This window comes from Gambusia affinis, linkage group LG10 (assembly GCF_019740435.1).
Source record: "Gambusia affinis linkage group LG10, SWU_Gaff_1.0, whole genome shotgun sequence".
Lineage (NCBI taxonomy): Eukaryota > Metazoa > Chordata > Actinopteri > Cyprinodontiformes > Poeciliidae > Gambusia > Gambusia affinis.
The window spans coordinates 25,043,537-25,066,427 of record NC_057877.1 but is presented as its reverse complement, the minus strand read 5'-3'; the positions used below and the strand labels follow the sequence as shown (position 1 = coordinate 25,066,427).

The 22,891-nt window shown below is 37.8% G+C and overlaps 1 protein-coding gene across 2 annotated transcripts in view; it reads left to right on the top strand.

The window, feature by feature from the left end:
* The window catches only part of raver2 (ribonucleoprotein, PTB-binding 2), an 83,706-nt gene that overhangs the window by 40,017 nt on the left and 20,798 nt on the right, over window positions 1-22,891 (top strand). Inside the window, exons 3-5 of one of the 2 annotated variants that reach the window (XM_044128185.1) lie at window positions 6,011-6,318; window positions 7,224-7,391; window positions 18,097-18,288. In XM_044128185.1, coding sequence (XP_043984120.1) covers window positions 6,011-6,318; window positions 7,224-7,391; window positions 18,097-18,288 — 668 coding nt within the window. The remainder of the gene's footprint in view (window positions 1-6,010; window positions 6,319-7,223; window positions 7,392-18,096; window positions 18,289-22,891) is intronic. The other variant, XM_044128186.1, reaches the window with a different exon arrangement.

Genomic DNA, 22,891 nt, shown 5'->3' with positions numbered 1-22,891 from the left:
TGTCAGACATTTTTCTTTGATCTCCTGCATCAGAGAAGAAAGGAACATTTATAGTTTACATTAAGGCAATATTTATATACTTCAGCATTGCTGCTTACACTTGCTCCTTATTTATAAAGGTCACTAACAGCTGTGTGAAAATTTAGATTAGTAATTGAGTGAAAAAGCTCTGAACATATTTTCAGTTTTTGGCTTTAATTCATTGACTTCTACTTTTCCAGCTACAGTAATCTTCTTGAAATGTCAAATGTTGAACCTACAGGACCTTAGCTATTTTTGAAGTTTTTCTTTTCCTCTTGGATCAGTGACAGCAAAGCTAAACTGAGCTCCATGAAGTAAAGGCTGTAGGCTCTTTAGCCATCTTGTTTTTTTATTTTTTATTTTATTTATCATTTTCATACATGTCTTATTTGCTGTTGCTAAACGGCAGTCTTAAATAAATTTAATATATAAATGGTCTTATATAAACAACCACAGATTTTAATGTAATTATGTTACATTTGGTTGTAGCACTAACTAGATATTTTGGTCAGAACTTTGAAGCTCTTAAACTTTTGTGTTTTTTATTCCGACTGAGGATGGAATGATGAAAATTCCTTGTTATTGAGATCTAAGTCTGGAAGGCACATGACCACATTAGGTGTTCAAGTATACAAATTTGCATGTTTGTGTTTGCACTGATTTCAAAGCTCAAAATTGCTTCAGCGACCTGAGGAGTGATGCTGTTTTCCACTTCAGAGGTTTACCCTGAACTTTAGCCAAGACAATTTTCAACGACGCCTGCTTTGTCTCATAAAGCAGGATGGTGTCAGGTAGTATTAAACTCTGGAAGGTTTATAGGCTGATTGCCAACCTCCAAAAAAAGAAAAAAAAAAGTCACCTGGTTAAAAATGAAAGCTGAATTGCAGTATAAATGTTTGCAAAATCCCAATCACCATACAATATTTAGTTGGATATCCAGATTATATATTTGAGATCGTTGAGATAGTTGAAAAGTCTGTAGCTATTCTTCATGACCACCATCTCTATATATCAAGTTTTTATCAGGGTAAAGTTATGTGAGCTTTAGCATTATAGGGAAATTACAAAAGCATTTAATATAATGCATATAATGTATCCCAACAGAGAGCCAGCAACATGTGGGTTAATCAATATTGATGTCTTCCTGATTTTGTGCTGTCCTGCTGGGTGATTATTGGCACCAATAAAAATGAAAGTCCATAAAGTCCAGGTACATAATTGAGATGTTTGCCATGACTTTGTTCCAACTATGCATCAATTCATATTTGCCTGTGCCTGTGGATCGTGCCTGCTTTGACAGTCAGTGATTTTGTATCATAATTTCCTCTCTGGCTTAGTGAAAACATTGAAGATTAACAGCAACAGACCAGATACAGCCAGTTTCACTGCATACACTGAGAAAGCAAAAACAGATGTATCTGCTCTTTAGTGCTATGCCAAAGAGATTTGGAAAGGTATTTTTTAAAATAAGATTGTATTTTAGCATGAATCTAAAATATACCACATTGCCAAAAGTGTTAATGTGTTCAAATCTGTTCTCTGTCCAATATCTGAAAGTTTTAGTCACTCCGAGCAACTCAGTGAGTGTAAGCCTGTTTCACAGTCTATAGTTAGTGGTAGTAAAAAGCAGAAGCAACAACAGCAACTGAACCATGAAGTGACATCACAGAGCAGGGTCGACTTGCCAAGATGCAGAGTTGATGGCTACAGACATACAAACTTAATGTGGCTTCCAGATTAGCTCAAGAACAGAATGTAGAGATTGGTTTTCGTTAGCCGAGCAGCTGCATCCAAGCCTTAAATCACCAAGTGCAATGAAAAGCGTAATGAAAAGCATTGTAAAGCAATGGAAGAGTGTTCTCTGGAGTTATGAATCTTACTTCTGGCTGGAAATCTAGTTAACAAATCTGAGTTGAGTTTGGTTCAGAGGGGATGTGTAGCTCAGCCTCTTAGTTCCAGTGATGGAAACTCTTACTGCTTAATAATACCAAGACATTTTGGTCAGTTTCATGTTCCTGTCTTTATAAGAACACTCTCACTCAGTAACATGAATGTTGGTTTTTAGACCTCTCAAGTTTTATCTGGTGTCTTGCCATTCATTTTATACTGGAACAATTCAAATAAAGCTTATAATTCCCAAAATGTATTGAATTTATTCTGAGCATACCATTTTTAAAAAAAAGAAGCCTAATGTGTAAGACATTAACATCAGTGTCTGACCCCAGACCTTGATGGCTGGTTTGCCCAGGGTGCCAAACTGGCTAGGACCGCCACTGCATGCCCCTTGACTTTGTAAGCTCTTTCAGAACAGTAGAAGCTGCTGCAGCTGGAATGAGTGGACTGTCATCATGTAGAGCAACTAAATGATACAATATTAAACTCAAAATGTTCCAATGTTAAACTGACGTAGAGAAACGATAGGACATAATGTAATTAACCTTTGTCACATAGCAGGTCACTGATTATAGGGTAAATAAAGAGTAAATAAATTCAATGTAATTGAGCTTTATCAATGTAACAAGACAAAGCAAAGAAATTGCACTATGCAATTGAGTAAATGTAATTAATAATCTTAATAAAACAACCTTTCACAAACAGATCTTTTCTACCAGCTTCAATGCCCTTCTATGTAACTTGACGTACAATGCCCTAAAAGGTGGAGTGCAGAACCTGTCAGACGGGGATGTGATTACCACTCATTCAGTAACTCAGCAGTGAGCAGCATTTTTTATTTCTTGAACAATAAAACTTAAAATTAGCTTTTAAAGAGTTTTTTTCTATAAGTTCTTGCTTTATAGTTTGAAAAACATTCAGCGCTGCTGCAAACTAACGCCACCACCACTTATGAAAGTTAACTGTAATGACAGCTCAGCTGTGCTGAGAATTTTGCTCAAAGGCTCAGAAACATGTGAGATTAAAAAAAAGATTATAGATTGAGAGCTATGTTCTCAGCAACCCGGTTAGGCTGGATATATTGTAAAAAGGGTGATGGGATCTGTAATTCTCTTCAAATGAGAAAAATTGTTAAAAAGCTGTTAGAAGAAAAGTCTCTGTTATTCTTCTAACAGTATTTGGACATTTGCAGCATGGCACTGTATCTAAGATGCAGTGAGGTTAGTTGCCACTTTACAGTACACTGGTGGGTGAATTTTTGTCGACAGTGTTATCATACGATTGTAACGAGATAAAGAAAGTTGACAAAAAAGAAAGGACAACTAATAGCAACAACCTTTTTGTGGAGCATTGACTGCAACGTCTGTAAAGAAGTCTGGATGCATAGTCAGAGAAAGAGTGGTTGGATTGTGATGTGATGAGCTGTACTGACACAGACTTATTTCAGAATGATCACTGCTTGCTTCAGCCTTTGTTTACATCCGGATTTGCCATGTCTGGACTCTGAGTGCAGAATTATGACTCAAAAGTCGCATAAATGCGACATGGTATGAGGGAATTTTCCTGCCATAATCCAAGAGGACACATCAGCCAGTCTGAAAGCAGGATTTCATGTCTGTCTTCTCAAAACTTGTAATGATTGTACTCAAAACTTCTCCTTGCACTTACACTTAGTCTCTGCTCGGTGCAAGATATCATGTCGTGAATATGTTGTCTTTGGTTGGATGAACAAAATTCTGCCTAAGATCAGTAGCTGTTAGCGATCAATAGCACACTACCGGCAGATGTTTAGTAAACTATGTATCAGAAAGCTGATGTCTGGCGCAGGTTGTTACTATCGATAGTAGCCACACAGGCATGCCCCCTAGAAGGAAACAAACGCACCCAGTACAACATTTTCATTCTATTGGCTGAGAGGTTACTAGGCGGCTGTGCCAAAGGCAGTTCCATGTTTCCTAAGTGTGAGCTTGAGGAGAAATTTTGAGCATAATTGTTACAAGTTTTGAGAAGAAAGACATGAAGGCCTGCTTTCAAACTACAAATGTAAGCAAAAGTATTACAAGTTTTGAGAAAAGACAAAATCTTGCTTTCAGACTGAACATGTGGACTCTTGGATTATGACAGAAAAATTCCCCCATAACATGGCCATTCAAACTGCTGACGCTTTGAAAACTATTGGATACATATCTGATTTAGTACCACATATGGAAATGGCACAAATTGGATTTTTGGGGTTGTGAAAAGATCAGAATTGTTATAAAAAAAAAAAAAATTGGATATGAGATGCATTTGGGCAATTTTTTTTTAAATGCACTTGCCTGCTTTGTGTGTGTAGCCTCCGTAAGAGTGCCCATATCTGTACATCAGAAAAGTTCAGATTGCTTTCAACATCACAAATGGAGCTCTGTTACCTGTAATTTGAGTCTGAAGCCTCTTCAGTTTTAACACCAACATAGCAGTAAATAGCTTCTCTATTTTTTTCACCAGTAATGGAAGATGAGATACTCCGTTAATCCTCCACTGTGTCAGGCTTTTTACATTGCTCTAACATGTAGCTTTATTGTGGGAAAGCAGAAAAGGGACGCGCAGTACAAGCTTAAACTGCCTGTGAAAATTTTGAAATTTGAAGAAAATCCAGATAGAAAGGAGTAATAATGGTTCCAACATAAAGATGAAACATCTTTTAGATATGACTTTTTCTACAGCCAGTATACCGGATGTGAGTTCACTGGTAGAGCACTCAAAGCTCTTATTTTAGGAAGAGAAGCTGCATGACGTCAGGGTCAGGGTCACATAGCCAAGGTTTGAAATCTGACAAAAAGAAAACAAATTTTTTCTGATACAGGGGCATACATGTGAATAAAGCACCATTTTCCAGAGCCACAGTGGCATTTCAGTCGGGTCAAACACTCACTGTGCCCAGCACATGTACTCTAAACTACAGAAACCCACCTGACAACAGTTACATTGGTGTAACATCAGGCTCCTGAAGGATTTTAGCAATATTTACCAATATTTACTACTCCACTTTTCTGCCCTCTTTAATCCGTACTATATGTGCACAACAGCAATGCTTAGCTTTGTTCAGATTTATTCAATATGTTTGAAACCTAAAAAAGCATCTTTTCTCTGCAGAATCTCAGTTTTACGGCAACGATGCAAAGCATTAATTTATAGTTTAACAAATTAAAATGACTGTAGATTGCTTTTATTAACCTATTTTGTACCTTGTTCAAGAAATAATGTCAGCGGTTTAGATGAGTTTTTCCTGTTATACAAAATAACTCTTCAAATTATTGCTGGGTAGTCATTAGCTGTGCTCCTATCTGCCCTAACTTTCAGATGTTTTGTTTTTCCTTCTCAATCACACTCAAATAAATTTTGATATCAGATAATTATAACCATAGTAAATTCAAAAAGCAGCTTTCAGTGACATCTTTTATAGAAAAAGACATCCAACATGAACCTGCTTGGAAAAATTCACAATTTATCAGGTCAAAAGTACTCATGGGTCAAAAATTAAAAAAAAATTTCTGCTGTTCCATTGTGGGATAGGGAGGAAGAGATTTACTAACTCCAATGTGATTAAATCTAGTTTAGTGTTCTATTCCATTAGGGAGATGTTCAACCCGAATCATGCAGGAGTTTTAAGGTGTTTAATAACTGCTGAATGTTAACGATGGTAAACAGTCTCTGTATTCCTGTATTTATGACTGTCATTGGTTTGCCCTTTTAGTCGGTTGTTTTTAGAGATGGTTTATGTGTGTCACAGTGGATTCCCCCACATACTGGTCCCCTACTGGCTTTCTAGCTAATGTGTTGTCTTTCTCTCTGTGTATGTCTCTGTCTGTTTCTTATGACTGTGTCTGCGCCTTCTGTTGTTTTTTGCCTAATTTTTTTTCTTTTTGCCACATTCGGCTGGTCATCTGCGTTCTTCCGTGTGCTTCCGGGCATGTTCTGCATGTTCGTGTGTGCTTTAAATGTATGTTGGTGTTTGTCCCCACCCATGTATGTGCATCTCTTTCTTTGTGTTTGCTCCCATCCTTCGTCTCGTCTTTTCCCCTTCGTCGGCGTCTCCATAATGTCCCTCCTCCAGCCTTTGTGACTTTGCTGAACGGGGACCAGGCTCAGGATGCCATCCGCTCCCTCCACCACAGCACTGTCCGAGGACGCCTGATCAACGTCACCCTGCAGCCCACAGATTCCCTGCTCTGCCTCACCAACCTTCCCCATACCTTCACGGCGCAGCAGTTTGAGGAGTTGGTGCGCTTGTATGGAAACATCGAGCGCTCCTTCCTGGTTTATAGTGAGCTAACGGGCCACTCCAAGGGATATGGGTTTGTCGAGTACATGAAGAAGGACTCTGCTTCGCGGGCTCGCTCGGAGCTGCTGGGTCGACCTCTGGTAAGTTAAAACAAAAAGCAAAATGGCATCCATCCAACAGGATTTTTAGCTATGAATATCTCGTCATTTATATCTTAGAAGATAAAAAAGAAGGAATTTCATGTTTATTGTGCCGTATGGTGTCCTGCTGACCCTCTCTTTACACACATGACTGCTATATAAATAAACCAGTTAATAAAGCCATAAATAATTAAATATGACCTGCTTACATAATAGCTTAAGAAATTTCTAAAATGTTTGTAACATGACAGTTAATAAAGGAGTTATAAACTTTACTGTGATTTTTTTCCATAAATTATTGCGATCATAAAGTTTTTCAGAATTTCAGAATGTCCCTAAAACAAAGATTAGATTTATTTGACCTTTTCTTGGTACAAGATATGGTCTCCTTAACATAACTAACCAGCTGCAGATTTATGTAATCGTTGACTTATTTTTAAAATTAGCAAATTAATTTCCTCATTTGACTCAAAGATGAAAGTGAGTCAAGATGAAAGTGATTATACATGCAAATGTATAATCAGATGTTTTGTTAAATATCAATTTAATATGAGTTCTATTAGAACTTGATGTGTGGTACCAAATATGGGCTCTTCCAGTTAAACTTTGTAAAAGAAAATTTAACTCCAACTGTGTAAATAAGATGATTCTCATTCTGACAACAACATCTTTGTTTTGCTGTACAAATATCCTTCAATTCAAAAACTTTCTGACCTTTTACTTGTGATGCTTGAGTGACTTCTTATTTTAAAGGTGGAAAAAGAGCTCAATTCCTGTACAGTTTTTATACCACTGATAAATTTAGCTCAGTTTGCACTAAATACATTTAATCCATTATCTATACTTTTTTAATGATTTTTATGTGGCTGACTAAAATCTAAACTTGGTGTCTGTGCTTAATGCTGCAGGGGGATCGGTCGCTGATGGTTCAGTGGATGGACGTCAACCAGCTGAGCCAGGAGGAGAACCTGCACTCCAAGTGTCTGTGTGTGGACCGGCTGCCTCTGGACCTCTGCGACTCTGAGGAACTGGCCCAGCTCTTCTCTGAAACGTACAAACCAGTCTTCTGCCAGGTAGGATTCAGTCACTCTTTTGCCGAGCTTCTTGCCCACAGAGCAGGTCTCCCATACTCAGCTCCTCCAGACTAGTGACAGCAGGAATTGGTAAACACCTAGTAGAACTGTGAGTCTGTTGAGCTCATCATACCAACTATTTATCAGTCCAGCGCTCCTAAGAAAGATTGAAGTCAGCATAACAGAGAAGCAGTATTGTGATGACGTGCTGAATGTGGAGTGTCAGAAAGAGTAGGAGCTTCTTAAAGAGACGGATGCAAATTCGAGTCAGATCTGTTTTAAATTATGATATATACAGCGTTTTTATAACAAGTGAAGGTAACATAGTTACTTGATTGTGCTATAAAATGACATTATGTGCCTGAAAAAAATACATAATGAGTTAGAAAATGTATTGATATATATATATATATATATATATATATATATGTGTGTGTGTGTGTGTGTGGGATGGGGAGACATTCAGGGAAGGGTGGTCGATGTTTTTCCAATATACTGTATTTTCTTTTTCTACCCTTATGATTTGATGAATTTAGGGGGAAAAATAGATTTTTCATTGCTATTGTTACAAAAACATATCCATAGGATCTATGGCTTTAAATAATGTGAGCTACAAACTTTAAAAATTCTCTTCATCTCTACACACACACCTTTTCCAATGGATCACCACCAGGTGGGTGGTGCACACATAAGATTCAGCCTCTCTTTTGACCTTCCGCTGATAAAATCTAAGCCTTTGTTTTTTTTTGTGAGGCGTGGCTGCAGCATCACCACCCTTCAGCTTCCTCCCTCACATTTCTCTCTTCTTTTAGTCTTTGTTTTCTTTCATATTTGCTTCATCGGCTTTTTTCCATTACATCCACTCCTCCGCCTCATGAACGTTTAAAGTTCACTCAGTGGATATCGGCCATCTCCTGCATTTCCAGTTTTAGCTCCACCCTTCTTCTCCTCCCTCCCACATAGAAATCAATACACCCACATCATCCAGGTCCCATGATGCTTTGTGGGTGTTTAGCTCATGTTGTTTTGCTGTTGCAGAGCCAGCAGGGTTTGACCTAAAGTTCAGCTTTTTTCTGTTTTGTGTATTATTCGCCTCTAAGTGGATGTTTGTTTTAGTGCATTTTAACACATATACATTTGTATAATGAATGGAAAAAGCTGATGAAGGCCAAGTGGAAACGAGGCAGAAACAAAACATCCACACATTATTTTACCCAATGTCACATTTCTCTGCATGGATCACTGTTTAGCTCTTTCAAATGATTATTATGTTAAAATTAAAATATGAATACATATATTTCGCTCTGATTTAAAGGGAGAGACTGATTGGCATAAGAGCCAAACAGTGCCAAATAAATGGCAAAATAAACTCCAGAAATCCAAACTGCTTTTTCCTGCTGTTTCACTTTTTCCTCATAGTTTGATTTTATTTTCCCAGCTGTTGGAGGCTCATATTCATGTCCACACGGCTGTGGGAGTATACTTAGCATTAATTTAACACTCAAAACCAACACGTACTTGGCATGCATGCTCTACTCTTATTCTCGGATATGATGAGGTATGTAAGCCCTCTTGTTAATTCTTCTCAATTTCTAAAAATAAAAAAAATACTTATTTAAAACTTCCAAAGCAGCACAAAGGTGCTCTCCTCTCTGTTCTGCTTCAACTCTGCAGCGCCTGCAAGTTGTTTGCACATACAGTGTTGCACTTATGGCATGTTAGGACATTCAGGACTCTGTGAAAATACATGCAAGACCATCTGTAGCAACTAACTTTCTCTCCCTACACTTGTAAATACAGAACAATTCGCAGCACAGATGTCATGAATGCACGCATGTTTTTGTTTTGTTCAATGCTCTGTAAATGATTAATTTTACAATTTAAAACTCAATTATAAATTGGTATTTTACAATTACAAGTTTATAATTGTAAGTTTATTGATGCTCTCTAAACAATATAATAAATACTCACCTTAACTATTTCCCCAACCCATTTTCAAGATGAGCAAAAGAAAAATCCACAAAAAAACCTTATGAGTTTTAGTGCCCTCAAGATAATTATAAATTATTAAAAAGGGGTTTTTTGTGAGATTAAGTCCTGATGTGCAAATTATCAGACAGGAATCCAATTGGTAACTTATGGCAAGACTTACAAATTTGTATTAAAACTGAGGATAGTTTGGTGTGCTGGGTAGGTTGCCCTTTGGAAAGCTTGTGGAAATTGCAGTTACATTTTATTCTTTTTTTTAATTCTCACATCTCAGCTTTATTTGTTCTGTAAATAACAACATATCTAATAACCTTTAACTCTTTGGAACCTGGAGTGGAAGTCCTGCCTTCACCTGAATCACAGCTGCTTCTGTTTTACAGCTTTATTAGGCTCGTTAGGCTGTAATGTTTGGCAAGCATGATGCCAGTTTGATTAATTTGCATCTTTATGTTCTTTACTCATGCTAAACTTCCTCCTGTCCTCTTCTCCAGTCTTGCATATAAACCCCATTCCTCCACTGTGTACCTTCTTGACACCTTTTCTTTGTTCAGAGTGCACTTAACTTGTGGCCTTGTCCTGAGTGCTGTAATTCTGCCACCTACGACAGAGGCCCTCCAGACAGCACTTTAGCTTTATTCAGACGAGAGAGACTGAGGCAGGAAATGTCAGCCATATTAGAAGAAAGGACAAGCGGATGGAGATGTAGGGAAGGGATGGAATGACGAATGCCAGACCTGTTAAAGAGGACGGCATGATGGAGGTGACGTGTGACAGCGTTGAGCCTAATGGAGCTACGAAGACGCGAGGTGAGACGGCAGAGGGCCGTAGGCGTGGATTTCAGGGTGAAAGGATTGTTGGCATATATGCAGGCATAAAATGTAATAACGATCTTCGAGAGCGAATTATACTCTCGCACTGACACTCGATTAAGTTAAATTTGCCATCTGTGTGTGTGTTAAAGAATAGTTGTGTGGAAAGAGCACAGAAACAGACGAGTTAATCAGAATGAATGTAGCCCAGCGAAAGGTTTCAGAGGCAGAGTGGCACCCAGCGCTCAATACTTATGATTCTTCCTCACTTTGTTTATTCCTGACATTGTGAACAAACAATGATCTGTAACTATGGAAACTGTTTCAACAAAGATCGAATGTTTCTTTGTTCAAATATGCCAAACATACATTCATACTCCTTGAACTTTTCCCTATTTGTCAAATTACTGCAATGTCCAGTATATCAAATCAGCAGCTTAACATCAGTGTGTACAAGACTGCAATCATAAGTTTTTTTAGGATATTACATTTTAAGTAACATACATGCAAAATCTGCATGTCATTGATTTATGTGGCTTGCTGAATAGACTTTATGGCCTCCAGTGCCAAAACTACATGTGTATATATTTTTGTGGCTGAGATGTTAAAGCCCACAAAGAGTGTTTGGGACAGAAATGAGTTAAAAAATGTGCAACGATCATAAGTTATCTTAATATTCACCAGTAGTGTCTTCCTGATATCTTGCAGTCATAATTACAACCAAAAAATCCAAGATGTTTTGGTGGAATTTTATTTAAAGGACCAAATCAAAGTTACTTGTATTTGAAGTCTATGCTCAAAGATGAAAATCCTGTGCTGCCTTTTGCGTGAAGAAATTACCTTAATAGTAAATAAAGTTGACCTCAGTATAGATACAGCTGCTGTTATAAAAGAAACTGCTTCTCATACAGCACATAAATCTGAACTTTTATCAAAGAGTGGCAAGAAGGTTTTTGAATGGAAGTCCTAGGTGTGATTTCAAGATTATCTCTGAGGTTAAACTAATTTTTGTTGCGCTATATGTGAAATGTTGTTTGAATGAAAACAAACACTGCACAACACTGTGAGCACACCATCCCCCTGCTGACAAGACGGTGGGAGTATCATGCTGTGGTGAAGCTTTTTCTTCAGCAGGAACAGGGAAGCTCGTCAAACTTGATGAGAGGATGGAGTTGAATGCAAAAGCCTTGAGACAGGAACGATGACCAAAGTCATGCAGCCACAACTACAATAAGTGGCTTAGAAATAGTCAGGTGTCAGACTGTCCTAATCAAAGTCCAGATCTTCATCCAATTGAGATTCTTTGGCTGGACTTCACACCAGTGAATGTAAGACTGTAACAGATTTGTATTTATCTTTGTTTACACATTTTGAAAACAATACGAATTTTCTTCCACTTCATTATTATGTGCTACTTTGTGTTCCTCCTAATTACACATTAAAGTCTGTAGTTGTAATGGAACAAACTGTGGAACGTTGAAGGGGTATGAATACTTTTGTAAAGCATACATTGTTAAAGAATATTGTGTAGGAAATATTTAGCAACAAAAACAGTCTTACTGCTTTGGAGGGATCTAATTTTGAAAATGAACATATCTTAATGGGAAGCACATGTTCTCTGCAGTCGTTGACAATCATTGCTAATTAAACATTTTGGAGCACAAGCTTAAGATTCTTGACACAATTGTTGACCTGCTTGTGTGAAGTTCTTTTTCAATCAAGTCAAATTAAAATAATCTACAGTTAATGTAGGATCCTTATTTGCAGAAAGATGTGGAAAATCCTACACATTAGGAGACACTTGATATTTGATCACTCAGCCCAGAGCATAATTTAATTCCACTTTTACCATTTTTGAAAATAATTATTCTTATTGTTATATTATAGTCTGCTCAGTCTGTGACAGCGTTTTGCTTAAATTCAGTGTTCTGCTGCTTCTTCCTCACATATCTGAACACTTAGACCTGTCACTGTGGGAGGTCACATATATTTCTCTACAGACAGCTGTGACAGGGCTGTCATGACCTCATCACTCCTTTCAGACTACTGACACGGCCATTTAAGCTCACTTACACTCTTACACACGCCCACGCACACACACACTCACACTCACATCCTCTGACGGATGCTCCTGTGGGTCCCAGCCGTCTTGGTGACGCAGTCAGCGTCTCTCAGCTGGGGACCGCAGCTCCACTTCAGCGGATGTCACACACACTGATTGCTAACTTTACATTTCTTTGTGATGAAGGTCTGTGCAGTAAAAGTAAAAATGTTTTTGTTATTATTGTTAATGTCCAAATATTTACGCTTGTTTTCTCTGTACATTTTCAGTTTTTTGTTACTTTTGTGGTGCTTTTTGCTCTAGACTAAGCACTTTTTTTCTAAGATTGATCAATAATCCTTCTTTTCGTTGATGGAAAACAGTTTACTTTGCTTTTAAAGGAACTAACATTATCAAGTAATGATCTGAACCAAATATTATTCACCAATATGTTTTTAGCTCAGAACCTGCCAAGCAGCCAGCTGTCTTGTTAGCAAGAGAAATGAGAGACTGGTGCTGAACAGAGAAAGGGCTCTGGCCCGAACCCCATTCAATCTGGAACATAGGAGTGATATGACAAGTAACTGACTCATTGTACTACCTGGTGACATAAAGAAAATAAGAAATATGAAGAACCTGCTCATATGGAGAGATGAACAAGTTTGCAATGTGGAGAGAGGTTGTGTTTTACATTTCCACCATAGTTTTCCAGCTACAGTTTAATGCTCACAATGCCATAGTCCTTGGACTTTGCTGCTGTTGTTCGAAATTAATGGAAGTAATTTATATTTAACTATTTATCAGTTAAATAAGTCTAACATTGCATTTATACTTAAATATACATATATATATATATATATATATATATATATATATATATATATATATATATATGTACATTTCCTTAAAATTGAGTATATATTTTTTTCTTCTCTGAATAAATCTACTCCAATTAAAGGCTTGATGTACTTTTAACATTTTCAGTGAGTCATGCCATTTTTACACCTCTTTACCAGAGTCAGAATTAAATACAGATTGGTAGTAGATTAGTAGTCAGAAGACATAAAAGTGCAAATAGCCTCAAGTAATATTGATAGTCAAGGCTTTTTAAGCAAGAAAACCATGCATTATTCAGAGAACTAAATAGTTAATAAACTTTATGGTCAAAACAAAAGCAGAAAGCTGAGTATCTTACTGTTGTGTTAATAGTCAAATCATTCATAGGTCATCACACTGATTAAAAGATTCACACCACTGTGTATCTGGTGATTGCCATAAACCTCACATTTATTATAAAGTTCATTAAAAGTTCACTGCAGGCTTTTTGACACAGGTGTACCCTCAAATCTGTAATCTTCATTCAAGTAGAATTTATTTTAAAAGGATTCTTAAGGGCACCAATAAGCAATGCAGTAGATGTTTTTGTTCAACAATTGTTTTGCAATGTGACCTTTTTTCCACAGTAAATAAATGTAATCAAATAAATTAAAATTTTTCAAAATCTTGTTGTGAAATTGTATGATTGCAGTAGGAAGAATTTATTTTAAGACGTTTTACACATCTTTACCAGGGTTGCCAAAAATTTCTGCTGGTGCTGTGCCACTCAGCCCAATATAATCTTTAACCTGCTTTAATTCACTCTTGCTATTTTTTTGGACATAGCTTCATACAATAGATTTGTTTAATGAGATTTTCCACCTAAACTACCTGTTGGGCAACGCATGAAAAAAAAAAAAAAACCTCTTTCCTAATTAGACTGACAAAGGGTAATTGCAAATTGAAGGAGAATAATTTCTGCTGGGCCAATCTGTTTTTGATTTACATCAGAAATAATTTAGTGGGTGAAAGATGAGGTGCCAAATTTGTGGACTTAATTACTCTTTAATTATCAGGAATCACACCTTCAGGACACAGCAGAGGCACACGGGGAAATGAAGAGTAGGAGTTCACTGTAACACTAAAGGGATTCTAATAAAACATTGAAAAAATTCAAACCTGGTGTGTGGAGGGAAATTAAATCTTTTATTTGATATCTCTGTTGGGTTTTTTCATTCTTTGCTGAAAACATTTGTTTGTATGTTAAAGACAGGAACACATACCAGGGGAACTTGATGACAGCTGGCATTTAAAGAGCTCACATACCGTCCAAACAGGTCTGCTTTAAATTTACATAATAGTGCAGATCTAAATAAATGGTGCGAGCGGAGCTGGGGGAATTGGGAGATGAGAAAAGCTCAATTTGCGTTTATGTTCCCATTGCACACTCTCATTGATATTTTGAAATCCATTTTCAAAAACACACACACCTACTCTTGTGTTGTATTCATTGCCCGAACTCAAATCTAAATGTGCTTTTATTTGTTTGTCCTTCTCGTCTTTTCTGACTCACATCATCCGTCAGCCCTTTGTTTCTCGCTCTCTCGGCTTGTCAGTTACTCAATCCATCACTGATGTTTTCCTCCCTCGCTTTGCTTTCCTCTTCTCCTCCTCCTCTAGCGTTTTGCCTCCATCTCATCCTCGCTCTCCCTCTCTTCCACACACCCACCCGTTTTTCCATCCATCCGTCTTTCAAGTGCTCGAGTTGTTCAGGTGATTTCCACGCTCTTTGCTTAATATATGCTGATGATAATAACCTATCGACCCACTCCTGCACAAATATATGCATTTTCCTCTCTTTCCATCCATCCTTTGTTCAGACCAGAGGGAACTACAGACAAATGAGAGGAGGGTAAAAGTGGATGGCCACTTGATTGAGCGTTGATGCTAACAGACTGAAAGCACATTTGTTTTTCTGAGTCATTCTCTGTTCATTTCCCACATCCCCCCCAAAAAACAGTCATTTATTTAATTTTGATGTAAATGTTGTTAATATCCATTTTCACATGGTGTAATGTTAAAACTATGGGACTAAACAAAATTGATGATGGTTCATGTTATGAGCACAAATAAGAAAAATTGAAAAGGAGGATTAAGTCTTGTTTCCTGAGCATAGATTGGATGATCTTCAGTTTGAACAAATATGGTAAAATAAAGATGAATTATCAATTTTCAATAAAGACAGTTTCATTCAAAATGTTATTGCACCATCATCTTAATGTAATATTTAGATCAAACTGAAAAAGAACTGTCTTTTGTGACAGAAAAAGAAAAGGTCTCATTAAAATACAGAGGTTCAGTAAAGCTGGTTTGCAACTACGGATCTTATATGAAAAAAAAACTTCCTCAGCTTTCCATTCAGGACACTTTGAGAAGTTTCACTGCTCAGGAGGAGTTCAGTGTAGTGTCTATTATAGGGAACTCAAATAGCTTGAGAAGCTCAATGTTAACTCCTGGTACCTCCCGGCAGTCAGTGTACCAATAGACACCCACAGTCCATTTATTTAAGATCAGGTCACAAAAATGGGTTGGGCAAAAACTCACCTGCAACCATATATTGCATATATTGATCTCATCTGCAGAATCAACTAACAAAAAAAGAAGAAATTCACAAAGGAAAGTAAAAAGCAAAAGCTGAAAAACACCATATTAATAGCCTTTTTTCTGATAACAACAAAAAACTCCCCTAGTATACAACATTTAAAAACAGGAAAGCATTTTACATTTAAATGGCAGAAAACATGAGGAATTTTCCCTTAGAGTATCAAACAAGGGAATTATGAGTGTTTTGGATCACTCTATCAGGAGTAAAATGTCTAACTAATTAATAAGGAGCCTTTATTTAATGTCACATTATCTTAAGCAGCTCATTCAAACCATCAGGTTCCTGCCTATTTCCTCAAACCACCTGCTACCAGCTGCTGTTGCTGGGTTATTTCTCCTTGTAGCAAAGCAGCTTCCCGCTGCTTAGATTTCTAACTAAAAATTCCCGGTGCATTATGTGTATTCCCATCTCTGTGCAGTGTGGTGCCAGGATCTGCTTTGTGGAACTCTACAGGGAGGGGTTTGGTGCTCTCTCAGAAGAAATCCAGCACTTGTGCTGAGATTCATTGACTAAATACTCTCAGGAGCAGAGCCCATTGTCCCAGTACAACAGAGGAGCCGTTTATAGAAATGGAAATGGCATAAATGTTTCTAGGAATTCTATCAGTGCACATATGTGAGTGGTGTTGAAATACTTGGACTGGGTTGAAGCTATGCTAATTCTCCAACTGTTAACACCATAATGATCTGGCAGGACACTGTAGTGCAGACTCAGCCTCGTTGTTTGTGTTATATGAATATCATGTTCCTGAACAGGCTGTGAAACATTCATTGCACTCTTGATCAATTCGAAATTGGTCTTTTTCATGTTAGATCCTCTGAAACATCAGACTTTGTGACTTATTGGACTCTGTAGCTGAACTGAGTGCTCACAAGTAAAGCTTGTTAATACCAATCTTGCATACGTTTTCTTCCTTGTTTTAGTCAAAGGATAAACATAATCTGTTTGGAGCTCTCATTTTAGTCGCATCAAAATGTCAAATAAACACACCAGAAACCGTTAGCATGGTGTATGTCATTGGAACGCTTTTACATTTTAGAAAAATCTAAAGTTCACATTTTAATGTGGTTTTACATCAGGAAATGCCTCACCTCAATTTATCCCATTTTTAAAAAAATATATTGGATCAACAACACAGTAGATCAGATGGTGTATTGGGACTGTCAGCCATTAGCTTTTAGCCATCATCATCCAAACATTCCCATTAGCTTTTCTCTTTTAGCCCTCCTGCATTATTTATCTGTTCTTTGAAATTGTAAACTTATTGTCTGAGAAATTTGTTCCTTGCAATATTTGCTTGACCAGGTTGATTTACTTGACTCTATGAAGGACAAAGTAAGCCACTAAAAACAGAAAACCTGCTATTTCCCTAGAAATAACATGTTCTGTACAGAATTTTGAAAAACCAATTATGAATCAATTAGAATTAAGCAACTCACAGGTACTAGATCTTATGAGAAGTTGGTAGAGCTATCCTATCCCTGATTGGCATAAAGGAGATCAGAATCACTGAGTGTGAAAGAAGGTAGTTTTGTGAATGCAGGCTCTTGCAGCAGTCAGCTCTTGTTGTCTGGCAGTCAAAACCCATCAAAGGGTTGTGGAAGTGGAAGAATTACTCATGAATGTAGGGCCAAGAAAGAAACACATGAGAAAATCAATCTTGGGGATTGATCAAGGTGCTCACTCAGTCATCTTCAGGCGAAATTGTTTGAATTTAATTTGCAAAATCCAGCCACCCATCCCATCCTCCTCTCTTTTAAAGTTAGGTTGCTGAGCTAACAGGCTCAATAGGGAAACTGAGCAGCAACTCCTACAAGTCAATCAGGAGTATCCCAGGGTAAGACTTAAAGAATGTACAATGTGATGCCAGATACTGCACCACAACTTCAGGAGTCTAATGAAGTCATTGGCTCAACAGGTCAGGAGTGTGTCGGTAGCAAAAGGGGGAAAAAAACACTATTTGGCAAGTGTTATGTTGAGCCTGCTTGGTGTACAGTCCCTCAAGCCTGTTTTGGGCCAGCCTGAGGGTCTTTCCCCAGTGGGACCTGCTTAGTACAGATCCAACCATAGATTTGAGGCCTCCTGGTCAAAGACACATAAATCCTTGACTGATGGTTTGATGCACAGCATCACAATTAATTAACAATAAACTTGTTTCATGAACCTTACTGTCAAAATGAAGTATGCATCCTTCATAAGATTCTTTATGTGCTACATTTCTTAAAATTCTACATTTTCTTTTGCTTGAAGTTTGAAGACCACTTTCTAGCCAAATAGCCACTTAATAAAAGACGAACTAACCAAATCAAGACTCTGCCTGAAAGACAACTCAAGAATATTTTGTTATAGGGTAACTCTAGGTCTCTGTTGTTTTCCGTGCTATAGCTTGCCCAGGATGAAGGGAGCCCATTGAGAGGTTTTGGTGTGGTGGAGTACGAGAGCGCGGAGCAGGCTGAAGCTGTGCTGACGGAGATGGACCGAACTCTGGTGGGAGGACAGGAAGTTCGTCTTTCGCTCTGCACCCCCGGCACCTCAGGGAGAAGCACCTTGGCTGCTCTCATTGCTGCACAGGGTATGGTGAGTAAACTGCACACAAAGAGCAGCAGCGCCAGCAGCACAGGCATGAGGAGTGGAGCGCATTGTGTGCACCATTCACCACTCACAGCTCTTCAAGTACAAACTAACGCCCACATGTTGGGTTTTGAACCACCTCTGTTAAGATTTCATCTGAACATGAATTTTTCTACTGAAATTCTTTGTTTCGTATCTAACCCATATTTGTTAGGAAATTCTGAAAGTTGAACATTACTAGTTAATCATATTATACACACATTTCTTATACGTGCGAGTCAATCTTTGAAGGTTACTTGAAATAATGATGAATCAACATGAAAATGTGATTTAACAAGTTTCCCACCAAGCTTGCATTTAGCCCTGGCTACATTGAGTTAACATTAGAGCAGATGTGGCCTTGAAGATGATTTGATTAGACTGCGAACGCACCAGCTTCTCAGATAACTTTGTTGTTTAGATCCTAAAAACTGACTTTTCTATGGAAGGCTTGGTCATGTGGTAAATTTTGATATCTTGCCCTGTAACAAAATTTTTCTTATCCCCCATATGTCATCCAGTCTGCTACTTATTGAAAAGAATTGATAGAGCAGATTTGTCCATGGTGCTGTTTTACACTAAGCTCTTTAATTTACAGCTCATCTTTCTTTCATGAGCCCTTACATTTAAATTGGGAGCCTGAGTTGTTCTCATCATTGTAATATTTGGGAGTTAATTATTTTTTGAAGTGTTGTTGCACAGTTAATGAACTACATATTAGACCCTTCTATAGGTATCTCAGAGGTCTCTGATCTCCACTTCACTTTGTAGCATATAAGAAATGAAGTAATGTTGGCCATGATTGCCAGTTGACAAAACAAAAAAACAAAAAAAATAACAAAAAAATCCATGAAAATAACACTTATCACCTTAAACACGTCTAACTTTGGTGAAATGTGCAGCATCAAAGCAGGTTTTCTTTTTTTATTATTACGACTGTAGGAGGTTTTTGGCTGTATGTTGTTGCTCCTAAAGCTTCACTGTAAATTTAGTGCAACCTCATTTGTTAGACCTCAGATTTTGTTCGTGCCCCTGGCATCACAACATTCCCTTTCTGGAAAATTATATGCTGCATCATCGAATCACTGAACTTTGTGAGCATATGAGGAATAAATGCTCACAGCTAATTGTGAAGCTAATGCCAACTGGTTATTTTGCATCAAGAGTTGAGACAAACCAGGGTTTGACTTGGTTTTACATGCATGAGCACCCTCTGGCTGAGAGACTCTTTGTAGCTGTGATGTCCCTCCTACACAGTTCTGTGGTTGCAGAGAAGCATTGACATGATAATTATAGTTCTGCAGACTGATTGGGCTCCTCCACCGTCTCCCGTTGCCTGAAATAAACTAAAGTCACAGCTTAAGACACAGTAATGTTTTCACACACATATATATGTGCATCCAAATGTCTGAGCACCAGCACACAGGATCAAATGCAAGTAAGAATTCATGTCAGCTGAAGTGAAGGGCATGTACATGATCATCTTTGTGGGTTTGGTTGAGTAATTAACCTGAAATTATTGCCCACACTCCTGACTAACTCTTTTTGAGAAGTTACTTTAAGATGTGCTGGAGGAATCGGGCAGATTTACAACTAAATCATTTTTACTTCTTTCTTATAATTGATACTGAGTTTTTCTTTTCAAATCAATGCAAAAGCCAAGCTCCTATAATTGTCCCCACAGCGTTAGCATCTTTCTCAGCTAGTCTCTTACAATGGCTTCCTGTTGCTCAGGGTTGGCTTCTTCCTCATCACCCTATTAATTATCTCCCACCATTGATTACTGATTAGATTGAGATCTGGACTATTAAAGGGTGGCTAATGCTGTCCCATTAGATCTTCCTGATGCCTTTGGTTGCATGTTTGAGATAATCTTGTTGGGCTCCAGAGTTTACCAGCCAACTATGTTTTTGTCTTGAAGTGGTTATAAATGAGTTTTTAAAAGCAAAACACAAACAATTGTAATTGTTTATATTTATTTTTGATGCTCAATGACTTGAAATAATAATTAGTTGTAGTTTTTGTAGTCTTTCTTGTCAAACTGAAAGAACAGTTTGATCATTTGCTTGTTTGATAGTTTGTTAATTTTGTGCACTAAACGAAACTGAAGTGTTTTATGTGCCGTTAAGTGAAGGTGAATTTCCTAGCAGAAGGTGAGGGGAGCTTCTGCATGGCTATATGGAAATAACGGCAAATAAAAATTCATCCATGCAGTGACACAATCTCTCTCTGAAAAATGAAATAAAATCAGTTTTTATTAGATGGAGCAGGAGAAATCCTTCTTTAAGAAATGATTGCTTTTCAACCAAATCCCAGAAACCCCAAACAGTTCCTATAAAAACAAGGGAAAGACAAGAAAAACATTCTATTCAAATAAGCCAGATCTGTGTTAATCTTTGGGATTCAGGAATATGCTACAAGACAATAACTAAACAGCTAAATTCATCTATATTCATAATCAAATGCATAGTAAAATATGAAGAAAAAAGTGCATTTGATTTTGCATCCAAAGTTTTTTTTTAATGAGGTGTGTATAAAGTCTGTGCAGGATTATTATCTTGAATATTTTAAAGATGCACATCTATTATTTGCACTTTATTGGATTGATAAGATCTCAAGAGTTTAATACTTTCTATTTTTAACAAAATACCTAATTAACACACCAGTTCTATTTTATATATAGAATACAGCATCGCATTATTGAGTCATGAGATGTCAACGGAGTACAGAAAAGCATTAAAAGTTCCAAATTAAAATTTGCAAAATACAGGCCAAGAGATGCAGCTGTGACATTGTCATTTCCTGAACCGTATACAATCACCAACATTGACTGCAGGTAAAAAGGTTACGTTAGTCTGACTTGTGTCTGAGTTCAGAAAGAAACTCGAGAAGGACAGAAGAAAAAGGAAGCATCATTGAGTACAGTGAGGTTAAATCTGTAGCCTCAGGGTTCTTCAGGATTCTTTCAGTAAATGTGAACTGCTGGTAAAAGAAACATCAGACCTTAAGAAAGAGATCAAGACACACTCGGGGCTCCAGTTCTCCTCCGAGGCGGTTCTCTCATTCCTCCGGTTGAATGAGTGTGATGGTGAACGTTGAGGACCAGATGGCTCCCTCCTCCCTTCTGTTTCTGAGATACTTCTCGCCTTCCCTTCTTTTTTACCTCTGGCATGAGTCTACTGGTATGTAGCAGTTTTTTTTTTTTTCTTTTTTGGCCAGTAGGCAAGCAGACCTAAGGATGCTGACATTTTCTCCAGCAGAAAAAAAAAATGAAATGAAAACTCCTCTCCTCCTCCTCCTGTTCTGCTCTTCTCTTCTCCCTTGGAAGATGCTGTCAGCTACGAGAGGCCTTGTTCAACACCACTAACACACACAAATGCTACTTTTCCCTCCTGCAACACACACGCACACGCATATGTGCACTCGGCTCTCCTCATCCGCAGACGAGATGCAGTCGAACCCACTCTGTCCCCCATCAGTGGAGCGCCGTCTGTGGGATGTGACAAGCTGGAGTCATGTTGTAGCTGTGGGGCAGACAGGGAGGAAATATCATCATCCTGCTAATGTTGTTTTAAATATCCGTGTCTCTGGGCCAGCCGGCGAGTTCTGCTGCCGTGCTGTCAGTGCTGCTGAGGCTCTATCACAACCAGCATTTCCTCATTCCACTTGACTCATTCAGTCCGATTTCATTTGAGTTTGCTGAATTTAATTCACTGGGAGTAATGGCCATTTAGATTGTTGTTTGTGTGTTTCTGACTAAACCGCGGAAGTCTGAAAAGAGCTGGTCAATTTTCAACTCGCATCATGTTCAATTGAATAGAATGTATTTTTTTTGCTGATTGAATTAAAATATAGCTATATGTAAAAACCCCTAATTTCAAGGTTCCATGTTCTTTGCAATAAAATAGTATGCGTCTACACACTTTGCACAAAAATCTCTAAAGAATCATCAACAAACTGAGACTGCAAACACTGTAATACACAGAACTTTTGAGGGGGTGTATAGTGCACATTATCCCTCAATCTTCTCATGATGGGTTTTAGTGTTCAAATGTGTTGCAAGGTCAAAGAATCTGAAATCTAATGTACAATGTACAGCACTTATGGTTGATATAAGTGCTTTCCAGAAAAGCTGCATTTCATTTTGACGTCCTGCATGCTGTATGTTCTGAGATGTTTCTTCTGGTTTTGAGTCATTTGGTTGTTATTTGTACCTGCACCAATTTAATTGTATCTCAGATTTTTTTTAAAGTGATTTGAAAAAGCTTTGCAGATAAGATGCACATAAAATTCCTTACTCTATGCATATTCTCAGTGAGGTTTTTCTTCACACTTCAGCCACGAAGCATTTTTAGTTTTTCCAATCTGATGCCAATGTGTAAAATTGGCTTAAAATGTGTGAATCTGAGCACTTCTCCAGTATTTTTCTGTCTTGTTTTTGGTAAACCCCTCCAATCCAATGGCTCCAGTTTCTCAGCTCTGTCCCTTCGTTTCTGTTTTTCTCTTTTCTCCCTGAGACCCACTTCTCTCTGCTGACATTGCAGATGCATCTTTATGATGTAAACCTTTG